General features: G+C 38.2%; 1 protein-coding gene across 1 annotated transcript in view; it reads left to right on the top strand.

Annotated features, from left to right (window-relative positions):
* Positions 1–13,172, top strand: part of LOC149168863 (uncharacterized) — a 446,780-nt gene extending 433,608 nt beyond the window's left edge. Inside the window, exon 7 of the mRNA XM_089426985.1 lies at positions 12,641–13,172. Coding sequence (XP_089283111.1) covers positions 12,641–12,726 — 86 coding nt within the window. The 3' untranslated portion in view covers positions 12,727–13,172. The remainder of the gene's footprint in view (positions 1–12,640) is intronic.
* The last annotated feature ends 1,576 nt before the right edge of the window (positions 13,173–14,748 follow it).

Genomic DNA, 14,748 nt, shown 5'->3' with positions numbered 1-14,748 from the left:
TCCAAATGGATGTTATGCTTCTTCATTGTTGCTTTGTTATAACTCTAATACCACTTGTTATGGATTTGACCTGCAAATATATGAAAATACAAATATACCCAAGAATAACAAAATCTGAATATAGATAAAAATTCTTCACTTTATTAATATCAAACCCTTAAGGTAGGGCAACACCATACATTCACTCATTAAAGAAGGAGAACACTCCACAAGCCATATGCATGTTCATACAATATTCCTTCACATCTCTCAATGGGGAGTCTCTAGCCTCTATATAGGCCTCATACATACAATACTATGGGTCATTACCATGGTTCCCTCCATACCATCTATCTAATACCGCGAGCTTATCACATTATTGCTAACTACTTGTGGTCCTTTACATGATACGGGTTAACCACTTTATTTATTACTATGGCCCATCCAATTATTACATTATTCCCTTGAGTACCTCCCTCTGTACCCCATATTATCCCCCCATATGTATACTACATTTCACCCCCCTTAACATGTTTCGTCCTCGAAACATAAGAAGAACACAAATAATAAGATCTACTTAAAAGAGTAGTCCACTGGTATACCATGCACGTGCATCTAGCCATCCAAGAGAAAGGTGAACCCTCGATCTCGCTGGTGCCTCACTCGCTTGGTATCTGGTACATGTTGTGGTGCCTGCTGTTGTTTCTTATCTTCCAATATTACTTCAACCACTGAGTCCTCATCTGATGTATCAGTACCTGTAACATTTTTTGCTTTAGCCTCCTTGGATTCTCCCTGTTTTTTTGGTACCTGGTTTGATGTTTGTGTTTGGTTGTCGACCATTAAAGACTCGTCATCTGATGTGTCAGTGTCATTAGAGCTTTGTGCTTCTGCCTCCATAGTCTCTGCTTGGGTCTTAATAGAAATATCCTGCAATGTTATTTTCTTATTTTTATACCAGAGTTTCCTAAATTTTTTTTGCACATTAATATTAACAGTACCCACAAATTCCATCCAAGGATATCCCAAAACAACATCCATGTTATCCATATCTGAAATATAAAAATCACAATGCAACACATACTTATCCATAGAAAACTTCAAATCTTTATAAACTTGAACATCCTCATCATCTACCTGTGTGTTTTCAATGTGTTTTGCTGGAACTTGCAATTTTTTTGCCAAATTAACATTGATAAAATTATGCTTGCAGCTAGGATTTATAGACACAATGATCTTCTCCTTCTGAATACATCCATGAACCTGCAATAAGGAGATACCAGCAGAAAATAACCCTTTAGGTTTCTTGGTTTCCTTCTTTCCTGTAAAAATAAAATCTTTGCTAGGTTGTGTGCCTGTCTGTCTGAGCTTAGTAAGAGGACCCAAAAAATTAGATTTAGGGTCAAAGCGGTCACAAATGGATTTTGCGAACATCTGCCAAGTAATTGTCCTTGGATAGCATTTTTTATGACACTGCCACCATTGCCATCTTTCTTGGTCCAAGTAAATGGTTGCCACACTTAGTTTAGTTTCATCATCTACGATGTGATTCAAAGTGAAATATTGTTCCATTTGTGCTACCCATATTTCTGGTTCAGAGCCATCAAATTTGTACATCTTCATCAAATTCTGATCTAGGCACTAGAATTTCATATTCGGCTTCAACTGTCTCGCTGTCACAAAAATTTTTGAAAAGGGAGTTGATTTTAAAACAGCAAGATACCCCTCATTCGGACTCTGATTCGATTGATTTTTTTTTTTAAACTGGGTATTTTTTTGCAAAGAACCCAGTTCTGCAATTAGATTCTACAAATGTTGCCACAGAACGTACAGATCTAATCTGCAAACTCGTCGCCCCGAAAAATATTTGTAACACAACTGATTTTTTAAATTAGCTATATCTCCCACATCCAGACTCCGATTTGGCCGATTTTTTTTTTTAATAGGGTATTTTTTCACAAAAAACCCAGATCTGCAGTTAGATTCTGCAGATTTTGCATCAGAACGTGCACATCTGATCCGCAAACTCACCGCCGATTCGGCCGATTTTTTTTTCAAATTGGGTTTTTTTTCAAGGAACCCAGATCTGCAAATTTTTCACCAAAATGTACAGATCTGATCTACAAACTCGCCGCCCCAAAAAGTTCCTTCAAAAAAATATATATATTTCTTCACTTTGCCCAAGAAAGTGCTCTGATACCATTTGTTATGCTATTGACCTACGAGAAGATACCATGTTAAGTTATGGTATGTTCTATGCTTATAACAGTTTACTTCTTTTTCTTATTATATTCCACTGATTAGCAATCACATGTACATAAAGTAAAGTGTAGATAGAACATTAAACGATCAACAGAAAACAAGACAAGACAAGAGACACAAGATGTGGCGGCTAGCCAGGGACAAACCCCACAATGTGTGGGGAAACCCTTTGATCAAATCTTCTTTTATCTTCAATAATTCAGTAGAGAGAAATAGTACAATAAATCTGATTCATATGAGCAGTAGCAAACCCTAGATCAGCAACATCAGCATTAGCGGCTTCATTATCAAACTAGGGCAGACCATATCTCACAAACCGACCGTCGGATTGACTTCATTCCACCACCAAAAGTTTCGGCTTCCAGAGGAGGTTCAGATGAACCTACAACATAGTTCAGATGAGGAGATCTTCTAGGCCACGCAAGTCAATCTTTACTTCTGCAATTGCAGCTTCAGTTTCAGCAGTTTCCGGCTTCAAACTAGGGTAGTCGATATCTTGCAAACCGTTCGTCGGATTGACTTCATTCCACCACCAAAAGTTGCGGCTTTCAAAGGAGGTTCAGATGAACCTACAACGCAGTTCCAAAGAGGAGATCTTCTAGGCCATGCAAGTCAATCTTTACTTCTGCAGTTGCAGCTTCAAATTCAACAGCTTCCGGCTTCACGTGTGAGAGAGAGAGACCCATTTCAGCGCAGTAGAGAAGAGACTCATATCTGCGCAGTAGAGAGAGAGAGATGTGATGAGATGAGTGAGTCCAAATGAGGAAAAGACCTTTTATATTTATACACAACGTTGGTGGGTGAATATATGCGACTGTTGGGCTTCTGAGCCTACATGAGTTGTAGGTCGGCTTGATAATAATTCCATAATAAAAATAAATTCATATCTCCATGAATACTTATCGGAATTGGATGATTTTTATATCAATCCTACACCTCTCTACGAGAGGAATCCAATAAAAATATTATCAGCCATGAATAAGATGACCCACATGAAGTTTTACCCTGGTTGCCAATTTTAACACTCCCTCTCAACCATGGAGAACTTCATCTGCAATCTGTCTATCGGTCATTACTATTCATCCATCAAATGCACTGCCTTGTACAGCCTGACCCTTGCCCTGCTCTGCTCTATTTTGCCTATTCTGCTTTGTCTTGTTCTGCCCTGCACTGATCTGTACTGTTTTGTTCTGTTCTGCTCTGCTCTGCTCTTGCATTGTTCTGTTCTACTCTGCTTTTGTCCGAATTATGAAGAAGAAGAAATGATCGAGGATGTATCATACTGACTCAAAGTCAGTCTCAGAGTATGTACCACTGATCCCAGACCAGTTTCAACCGACCCAAAGTCAGCGTCATAGTGAGTACAACTCCAATGGTCCCAGACCAATATCATCCTCCACTGACTCAAAGTCAGTCTCAGAGTATGTACCACTGATCCCAGACCAGTCTCAACCGACTCGAAGTCAGCGTCATAGTATGGTACAACTCCTACCACTGGTCCCAGACCAGTATCATTGATCCCAGATCAATGGAGGTCATCCTAGCATAGGGAGTATGGTAGTTACAACGATGCGTCCATCGGTACTACTATGGTCCCTAACTTCATTTCCCTGCTCATTGATCAGATGAGAGGTACTTCCCATGAGTCCCAGACTGCATGGATAGGATGCCTCGACAGGAGAACTAATCAATCCTGTCCTCACAGGAGAACACATCAATCCTGCTACAATCGCCATGGAGAACACATCAATCCAGGCCGCCATGGAGAACACATCAATCCAGGCCTCACAGGAGAACTAATCATCCTACTACATAGGAGAGCGAATCATCCTGTTCCACAAGAGAGCGAATCATCTTGTCCCACAAGAGAGCGAATCATCTTGTTCCAGTGCGCACCACCAGGGGAGGGTGAGTCACCCTGTGGTCGTATGTTGCTCCAGTAAGAACCACAAGCCCTCAGAGCTCCCAGAGCTCAATGTATGCAACATGCAGGACCCTTGTACAAGGGTTTCTTGATGACTCCAAGTCATTTGGGAAAATCACAAATTAGATCTTTCCTCAGGGCTTTGACAAGGTGTATCAACCTGTATATCATCTTAATGCGATGGAGCCTCCTTGCTCATCAACTTACCATATGCCAGATGATGTCTATCTACTGGAGCAATCGATGAATATGGGATTCCTCAATAATCGAATCCCACCTCTGGTTGTTATATAGAATCACAATGGTATCCAATGTAAATCCAAACAGCTCACTGAAGAGCTTTCGCAACCAGACTGCCTCACACGAGGTCATGCTAGCAACAATATATCCTGCTTCAGCGGTGCTCAAAGTCACCGACTTCTGCTTTATGCTCATCCAGGGTATCGAAGCAGATCCTAAGGTGAAACAGCTCTCGGAAGTGCTCTTACGGTCCACCACACTGCCTGCCCAATCAGCATCAGTATATCCAAGTAGTCTCACATCTTCGACAGTGTATCTTAACCCATTGTGCCACGAAGATATCTCAGAAGATTCCTGGCATCAATCCAGTGAGGCTCAACCAAATATGAGCTCACAATGCTAACTGCAAAACATATGTTCGGATGGAGGTTCACCAAGAACATTTATGAAACTCAGAGGCATTTCCCAAATCTGGTCCGACATCACTACCATATAACTTTTAAAAGTTAAGATCCTCGAGGTAGTCACAGGCTTGCAGTCCATCATACCGAATCTTTCCAATATATTTACCACATATTTTCCTTGAGATAGGAAAATTTCCCTTGGCTTCTGCCACATTTCAAGTCCTTGGTCCTTCATCCCTCTTACATTTGTGAATGAGAGGGTTTGCACCTGTTAGAAAGAGGTCATCCACATACAACACCAGTATGAGAGGCTTGTCATCTTCAACCTTAAAGTAAAGGTTAGGATCAGCTTCACTCTTAGTGAATCCCAGCTTCATCAAGTAGCTATCGATTCTCTCATACCATGCTCGGGGTGCTTGCTTCAGCCCATAGAGAGCCTTCTTCAACCTGCATACATGAGATTTTCAATCATAAATCTCAAATCCTTCGGGTTGCTCCACGTAGACCTCTTCTTTGATCGAGCCATGCAAGAACACAGTCTTGACATCCATCTGATGTAGATTCCATCCTTGTGAAGCGGCAAGGGCTATGATCGAGCAGATGGTCGTATATCTGGCAACAGGTTCAAATATCTCATCATAGTCTATACCTTCCTTTTGGGAGAAACCTCGAGCAACAAAACGAGCCTTATACTTTTCCATGCTTCCATCTGCTGCATGCTTTATCTTGTAAAGCCATTTGGAAGTAACAACGGTCTTGTCTTGGGGTCTGGGAACTACTTCCCAAACATCATTCTTTATGATAGACTCATATTCTTCGGTCATAGCATCCTTCCATACTTGATGCTTGACGGCATCTGAGAATGACAAAGGCTCATTTTGTATGATCGTGCTCATGATGGTTAGGTATCCCTGATACTTGTTAAGTTTCTTAATTTGACGGAAGGTTCCTCAGGGTGCAGCATGTCCTTCAGAATCATCAAGTATCCCCCTAAGCCATGAAGGCCTCTTCCTAGAAGAGGAAGGCTCATGTGGTTGAGAATCAATTAGATCCATGGGTTCTTCTACATCAGGCATTGATTCATCATCCTTTTCTTTCAGTTCCCTGGTGTCGGCTTCTTGAGAGCTCCTCAAAGTCAGAAGATTGTTCACCTTGCGGTGAACTTTTCTTCAAGAGTCTTGGAACCCAATGCTTGATGAGGGCATCGATTTTGTACATATATGGCGGTGATTGTAGTTTCAGCCCATAGAAACTTCAGAAGTCTTTGATCATGTAGCATGGCCCAGACAGCTTCCATCATCGTGCAGTTCTTCCTTCCCACCACACCATTCTGCTCAGGAGTATGTGGTGTAATAGTCTCCCTCTTAATGCCAACCTCAGGTATGCCTGAGTGAACCAACTGTAATATATCGGAGGTATTGCTTTGGCTTGAGGGGAATGGTCCCCTTTTGAACTTTCCTTCGGCACATCCCGGACATACACCTTCTTTCTCTACTTGGAATTCGGGCATCCCTGTTACCATCTGTCTTACATCGGGTAGAGCTTTGTAATGAAGGTGGGAAAACCTCCGATGCCAAAGTTCAGACTAAAGAGTTGTGTCACAAGACATGACATCTAGCGGACTTCCATCGACCTGATATAATGAATCAACACTAAACCCAAGAGTAAAGGAATCTTTATCATTATTTTTCCATATACATACCTTGCCATTGCTGAAGGTTACCTTGTAGCCTCTGTCTTCCATTGCCAAGATGGACACTAGGTTCCTTTTGAGGTCAGGTGCATTTAATACATCCTGGACTTTCTAGCCTTCCTGAATGGTTGTCCTCTTCCTCGATCTCCAGCTCTCCTCTTACCTTTGCTGTTGAATTTGTCATTCCTTTGATTTGCCATCAGAGGGATTTTGATCATCGTCCCGGTGTGAGTCATTTCTTCTCTTTGCATGAGAAGAAAAGGCAGCAGGAGGACCTTTAGGCATGGGCATTTCTTGCACTTCTACCCTTGTTTGTTCTTGAATGCATCTAGCCATTAATTCCTTGAAACTAGGAATTACATTATTGTTCAGAAGAGTAGTCCTGAACACATACCATTCAGATGGTAATCCTCCGAGAGTTGTGAGTGCCATTTCTCTGTCAGTAATGGTTTCCCCAATGGCTAGGAGATCGTTCTTGATCTCGGTGATTCTTAAGAAGTATGCTTGCATACTTTCATCTTTACCCTTCTTGATTTCCCTCAACTTATTTCTAAGAAACAAAACTTGATTTGCATCATTAACTTTAAATTAACTCACCAGTCTATCGTAGATTTCCTTGGAGATGTCCAGTTCAGAGATGTAGGCCACCAAGTGCTTGTCGATAGAGTCCCGGATGATCTTCTATTGTTTTGACTTCTCCATTTTTTCATTTGATCCAAGCAGCAGCGGATGCATTTGATGGAGGCTCAACAATATTGCCTCTCACATGATCCAACACTCCTTGATTCTCAAGGGTTAGATCGATAGACATCTTCCATCCGTGATAGTCAGCTTTCTCACGGAGCTTGTCTTCAGCAGGAAAGAGTGTTGAGGACCCCATAGTTCTTTTAGGATAGCCTTGTCAATATTCTCTTCGATGATTGCTCTTGCTCTTGCTCAGGCTTTGTCTTCACCTCAATTCCGATACCATGTTAAGTTATGGTATGTTCTATGCTTATAACAGTTTACTTCTTTTTCTTATTATATTCCACCAATTAGCAATCACATGTACATAAAGTAAAGTGCAGATAGAACATTAAACGATCGACAGAAAACAAGCCAAGACAAGAGACACAAGATGTGGCGGCTAGCCAGGGACAAACCCCACAATGTGTGGGGAAACCCTTTGATCAAATCTTCTTTTATCTTCAATAATTCAGTAGAGAGAAATAGTACAATAAATCTGATTCATATCAGCAGTAGCAAACCCTAGATCTGCAGCATCAGCTTTAGCGGCTTCATTATCAAACTAGGGCAGACCATATCTCACAAACCGACCGTCGGATTGACTTCATTCCACCACCAAAAGTTTCGGCTTCCAGAGGAGGTTCAGATGAACCTACAACGTAGTTTAGATGAGGAGATCTTCTAGGCCACGCAAGTCAATCTTTACTTCTGCAGTTGCAGCTTCAGTTTCAGCAGTTTCCGGCTTCAAACTAGGGCAGTCGATATCTTGCAAACCGTTCGTCGGATTGATTTCATTCCACCACCAAAAGTTGCGGCTTTCAAATGAGGTTCAGATGAACCTACAGTGCAGTTCCAAAGAGGAGATCTTCTAGGCCACGCAAGTCAATCTTTACTTCTGCAGTTGCAGCTTCAAATTCAACAGCTTCCGGCTTCACATGTGTGAGAGAGAGAGACCCATTTCAGCGCAGTAGAGAAGAGACTCATATCTGCGCAGTAGAGAGAAAGAGATGTGATGAGATGAGTGAGTCCAAATGAGGAAAAGTCCTTTTATATTTATACACAACGTTGGTGAGTGAATAGATGCGACTGTTGGGCTTCTGAGCCTACATGAGTTGTAGGTCTGCTTGATAATAATTCCGTAATCAAAATAAATTCATATCTCCATGAATACTTATCGGAATTGGATGATCTTTATATCAATCCTACACCTCTCGACGAGAGGAATCCAATAAAAATATTATCAGCCATGAATAAGATGACCCACATGAAGTTTTCCCCTGGTTGCCAATTTTAACATACTAGAATACCAATTATGTGAAGAAATATAACAAGTACACAGAACAATAAGAAATAACAACACGTATTTTATTATTCAGAAAGGAAAGCAATGTTCACTTGCCTCTTAGAGGGGGCAACCTCCAATAGAGCTGGGTTCAATTACAAAATAAAACACAATGCTCCTCAAGGGGAGTCTCTATCCTTTATATAGGATTTATACATGCAATACCATGGGTCAGTACCATGGTTCTTATTAATACCATGGCCCATTTGCAACTAACTGTGGTCCCTTCTTTAAATGCGGGTCAACCTCTTACAATTATTAATATGGGTTTTATTGACTCTTTAACTAACTATAGCTATGACTCGACCCTATTACATAAATAAGGGGGTTAGGGTTGGACCCTAACATGCTTCCAAGGCTTCCATCTTCTTAAAGCATTTGGATTCTATGTGGCCATCATGATTACAAAAGTTGTAATGTCTATCAGCGTTCTTCCCTTTGTTTTTATTTTCCTTATCATTTTGTTGAATTGATTTTTCATTTGGAGACTGAAATTGTTTATGACCCTTGTTTGGTTTAGGACCATTCTTTTTAGGATGTTGCTTCTTAGAATTCTTTGAATTTGGTCGTTGTTGGGCTGCTAAGGCTTTTTTAAAAGAGTTTTCAGTATTAAGGAGACCAAGATGTAAGAGTTTTTCTTGTTCTCGTATTAAAGAATCACAAAAGGCATCAAAATAGGGGGACTTGTAGGCTTTTCCTTGAGAAATAAAGGTTTCTCTAGTAGAATGGATGGTGGAAACAAACACAGAGTAGCTTGGTCCTAACTTAGTAAGAATGGAATAGATAAGACTACCATATTCTTTCTTAATCTTAACACCTTCCAAGAGAAGTCTAAGGGTCTTGAACTTGGACAAAAAATCTTCAATGGAAGAAAAATTATTGGGGTCCAATGTAAGCAACTCATTTTCGAGTTGATGGGCTCTAATTTCATTTTTAATTCCAAAAACTTTATTGAGTAGTTTCATTGCTTCATCAGGGATATCAAGTTCTGCGATATGGAATCTAAGTTCTGGAGAAATAGACATTTCTATCAACCCACGTGCTTGATCTTGCTTATTTTCCCATTTAGCTACCTTATCTTCATCTTTAGATTTAGATTCTTGGCCTAAGGCTATTCTATAAGGACCTTTACTTCTAAGTAAATCCATAATGTAGGATAACCATTGGAAGTAGTTGGTGTTGTCAAGAATAAATAGGCATGGACTTTCCATTTTAAAGAAACTGAAGCTGAAGATGCTTAAACTAAGTGTTCCAATGGAAAGATCTTGAAAAATTAGGCCGATTAGAAAAAATGGCTTCCAGATGAAGAAGTTATGGTTTTTGGAAGAAAAGTTGTTTAAGATGCCAACAAACTACGTGAATGTTGGGAAGTGAATGATAATGTTATATTTGAAGAAAATGTTGCCCCCTTCCATCCCCCTCCCCTTCCAAACTTAATCTAATTAGCTCACTTTTAAAAAAAAGATTATTTTGTGTGACCCACTTTTATAAATAAGTGAAAGTCACTTTTACATTGGTACTTTATGAACTACCCACTAAATTGTAACTTAAATAAAAGATAAAGTGACTACGGAATTATAAGTGACTCACTTTTTATAATGGGTGAGAATACTTTTACATAAAATAACTTTAAAACATAAGTTACATGTGCTTTTTAAAAAAGTAACTCAACAAAAAGAAATACTTGAACCCAAAACCTTTATTCTTATAAAGTAACTTTGGACCAAGTGAGCTAGTTTAAAAGATTAGTAATTTTTGGAAAGGAGGAAGGGATTTTTTTTTTGCTCACTGAAGCTTTGTAGTGCGTGTTTACTTGAAAAACCTTTTTTTGCCTACAAAACAAAAAAACCACACAACTCAAAACAAACATGCAAAAGAAATCCAAGCCTGATGGCTTAAAGTTAGATTTGGTTGGAAACTAAATATTTTCCTCAATATTTTTGATTTTCCGAGATCACACTAAGGCGCAGAAAAGAGCATACGCATAAGAAAAATCATGTCAGTACGAAACCTCAAGGGTTATTGAAAAATTCCAGAGTCAATGCAAAGATCTAAAAAAAAACAACAACAACAACAACATCATTTCTTGTGTTATCTCTTACTCCAGCTACATACCTAATGAGTCATTCCTTCAAAGTAGATATCACACCTCTCAGCTGAATTGAAGTCTCTCTTACTTGGGCTTGTCTAACTTGGTTCTAATACCATGTTAAATTTGGATTAACATTTTCCTTTCATAGAATAGTTACTTCATGTTAGCTTGATTTTCATTTCCTTAAGCAATCTCTTAAAACATTATCATATGATAGTAACTGAGGAAAGAACATGAACTATAAATGTTGAAGACAAGACAAGACGAGAGAACTCAGGAATTGGTTCAAGCTAGGGAAAAACCCCAAGATGGGGAAAACCCTTGACCAAATATTCTTATTATTGATATCAAATATTCAGCAGAGAGAGAGAAATACAAATGACAAAGATGCAGTCCAGGCAAAGCTACAATACCTGACAAATTTTGCCCTAACCAAATATCAAAACTAGACAAAATAGCTACAAAGAATGTTTGAAAAGGACCTTGGCCCTAGTCCATATAGTGTGGCCTTCTTCTCTATAATGAACCCTGATATGGTGATATACTGAGTAGTCAAACATAATGATGAAACAACTGTGGATCTGGGACTTGATTAGGTCTTGATCGTAGACAACATCAGTCCATTCAGTGCCTTCAATTGTTTCGGCTAGCATCCTTCTTCCTATAGCCTGCCTTGGCTACCTGTAGCTTGACTTTTGCTATCAGAATAGCGCCTAATGTTCCTTCCAACTAGCCCAGAATAGGTTTGCAATGCTCCTCCAATAATCTCAAGGCTTGCAGCTTATCTAAACAGGGAGAACACAACCCAAATCATCTACAGATTTATCCGATATGCCTCGGCCTGCCTTTGTTGTACTTTGGACCCACAAACAAACTTCCAAACATCTCTTGTTACCTCGGCCCTAACCTTCATGTGTTGCGACTGTCCTACTGGGAGGGATTCGGCCCTAGAATATAACCCACAAACAAAACTTTGACCTCCTCCAAAACCACGGTTGCCTCAAACATATTCTCCAGCAAGTTGATGTATGTAATGAGAATGGAGGAAATCTATATATGTAACAATTTGTCCTTATGGAGGTGTAGCCGACCTTAACATTTTGGAGGCAAATTTTCATTTCAAATTTTCATTTTTCCCACCTTAATAAGGTCATGACTTGTAGAATTTATTTTAAGTAAATAAATATTTTTCCCTATCCAAATTTAGTGATCTTTAGGTCGATTTTGGTCCTCTCAGAAAGACGAAATCATTGCCACAACTATCTTCTTCAAAAGAATTGTCCAAAGTAGAATTTGGCCCTAGTTGCCAATTTTAACAATAATAGTTATATATTCTGCAAGTATTGAGTGATTTTATTTTTTGTTCTGTGTTATTTATAATTTTTAGATTACCAATAAAGCAACAATTAACTCTTATCATCACCCTAGACTCCATTATTAGGCACTAGGCTTTTAATTTCTTCGATGAAGCATGTTCATAAGGAATCCTTCCATAGTCTTTCAATAAGAGTTGGGCTCAAATAATGGGGACCCATACTAAGGTCATAATGGGCACTTGTCTCCTGCGGCACCACCTTAGTCTCTTGTGAAGACCTTGATAGGACCACTAATTTGGGCGATTACAAACCCTAAATACATCATTAGAAATAGGTGTTTGAATCAATGACCTTTCATTTTTCTCCTTTGCATCAAGTTTTCCACTATGAATCATTTGAAGTAGGTTGCCAACTTTTTACTTCTTTTAACATCTAGCTACTTATTAAAAGAGCTACAATATATAAGAGAGTAATTACATTTGAATGTTATGTTTCCATGATGAAAAAGAAAAAGCAGTTATCCCATGGGCAACCACTAGTTGTATAGTTCAATTATTTTATCTCTTAAGTTTTATTTCATTCTGTGGATCTCAAGATTCTTTGTTATGTGGTATGTGATTAGCCTTTCCTACAGAACTAATGTTTAGGCCAACGAATTGCAGATGAAGAGCAAAGGTTAGCAAATGCTTATAAAGAAGAACAAAAGGTACTTCAATTACTTGAAGATGAGGACAAGAAAGCTTCTTAGCAGATATCTTCATTTTCAAGACTAGATCAATTTTTCACAAAAGATGCTAATCCTCTTGATAGAGTTTTTAATCAAGTTTCAATATTAAATTATGTTTGATAATTAACCTCAATAAGCAAATAAGATGTTCAAATACCATATTCATTCACTTTTCATTCATATATTTTGATTAATCCCCTTTCTATCAACCATGACTGAGTAACTTCACTTTAGTAAAGATCTTGTCGTGTTCTTAGAATGCCCATTATTGGAACAATTCTTTAATAGGTTAAAATGTACACTAAAGGTATAGCTTAAACAATTACTATCAAATACACACTGTAAATATTTTGATTAGGTTGTATTTGAATTTAATTTTGTATGTAATATTTTGAAGTATGAAGTCATCAACTTGAACATGTGCAGGCGTAAATACTTGGAACAATTACGACTATCACTAAAATTACTAATACCATATACCTATTTTCTTTTTACTACTATGGAAATATGCTCATTATACATGCAAGTTACTTTTGTGTATTATGTCATTATATTCATGTACTTTTGGCCCACGGGTCTAGCAAATATGGTATGCATCTATGCCGAATGAAGTCACAATTAATGAAAAATGCTATGAAATTTATTCTGTAGTGAAGCTCTTCAATATTGAAAGCCGTTATATGTTTCTTCTTGTATAATAGACATAAATACTCACGATTTTGGCCTAGATAATTTAATTTTCACAAGACATACACGCACAACCACACCACTCTTTATGCAACAACGTAGAGAAAGAGAAAGTGATGATGAAAGTTCTTATGATTTAAGATAGTGAAATGGTAATCAACTATGATCACCATTACAATAGGACACTGCAATAAAATAAAGTTGTGAATTAAACATTTGAGGGAGCAATTACTATGAGGCTAATAAATGACTTTGTAAAGCTTCTCAAAAACGAATTGCCATAGATTATGATTAAAATTTTGAGCCAATTTGTTTAGAGAAAGAACACTTAAAGTGATCGTCAATACAATAGAGTGTAATAAAAATAAATTGTGAATTAAACTTTTGAGGGAGAGATTACTGCAAGGCTAATAAATGACTTCGTAAAACTTCTGAAAAACAAATTGCCATATATTATGATTAAAATTTTAACCAAATTTCTTAGAGCAACAACACTTAAAGAAATTATCTATCAAAGAGGTGTATGTAATGTGTAGTTATATTAGTTGTGGTTTGTGGAATAAGGAATGTTACTTGTTTTTTGTGATGTTGATATTTGGAGGGCCTCTACAAGGAGGTTTGTGTTAGGATATTAAGCATTAGGGAACTGATTAATAACAACTTTGTATTATGTACTTCAGTTATTTGTGTTTCTTAGTGTTCACAAATGATCTAATAATCATGATTCTATCTTGTACATGTGTTACCCAACAATCACAATATTCTTGATAGTCGTGAATTATTAACCCTTGTCCTCTAATCTTATTGGTCCATTCTCTCTATTTAAATAGTGTGGGCCATGTTACCACTTGAATTGTATATTAGAATGGTAAAATCTCTAACCCACACTGTATAATCCAAGTGGAATTTCGACTAGTCAACCACTATAATCTCAGTGATCTACCTTTGTTGCTTTAGGCCAACTCTCCTCCAACTCAAGAGGGGTTTCCCTAAATAATCGCTAGGGCTAAGCAATAAGGAGCAAGGTGATATTGAAAGTAAGCTTTGCAACCGAGTTGAGTTTAAGAGAAAAGAAAACATTGATGATGGAGGGATGTGAAGATCAATGCCAATATTCAAGGGCAATGGAGTCAAAATAATATTAATGACAAGAGGATATCAAGAAGAATTACCCTTCATTTATCAATCTCGAAATAATGTATTAGGGGAGAGATTAACATCTAAGGATGAGTAATCTCTTAGCCAATTGGGGAAAACTATAAATTTCAAAAGCCATTGGAGAGGATTCCTCAATAGGATTTCCATCAACCCAAGGATCAAATACAGCATGAAATAAACCAAGTGTTTTCCAAGGGA

Source organism: Pinus tabuliformis, chromosome 4_2 (assembly GCF_031772625.1).
Source record: "Pinus tabuliformis cultivar Carrire ecotype Pingquan chromosome 4_2, CPIR1, whole genome shotgun sequence".
NCBI lineage: Eukaryota > Viridiplantae > Streptophyta > Pinopsida > Pinales > Pinaceae > Pinus > Pinus tabuliformis.
The sequence above is the reverse complement of the archived record's forward strand: the minus strand, read 5'-3'. Positions and strand labels throughout refer to the sequence as shown.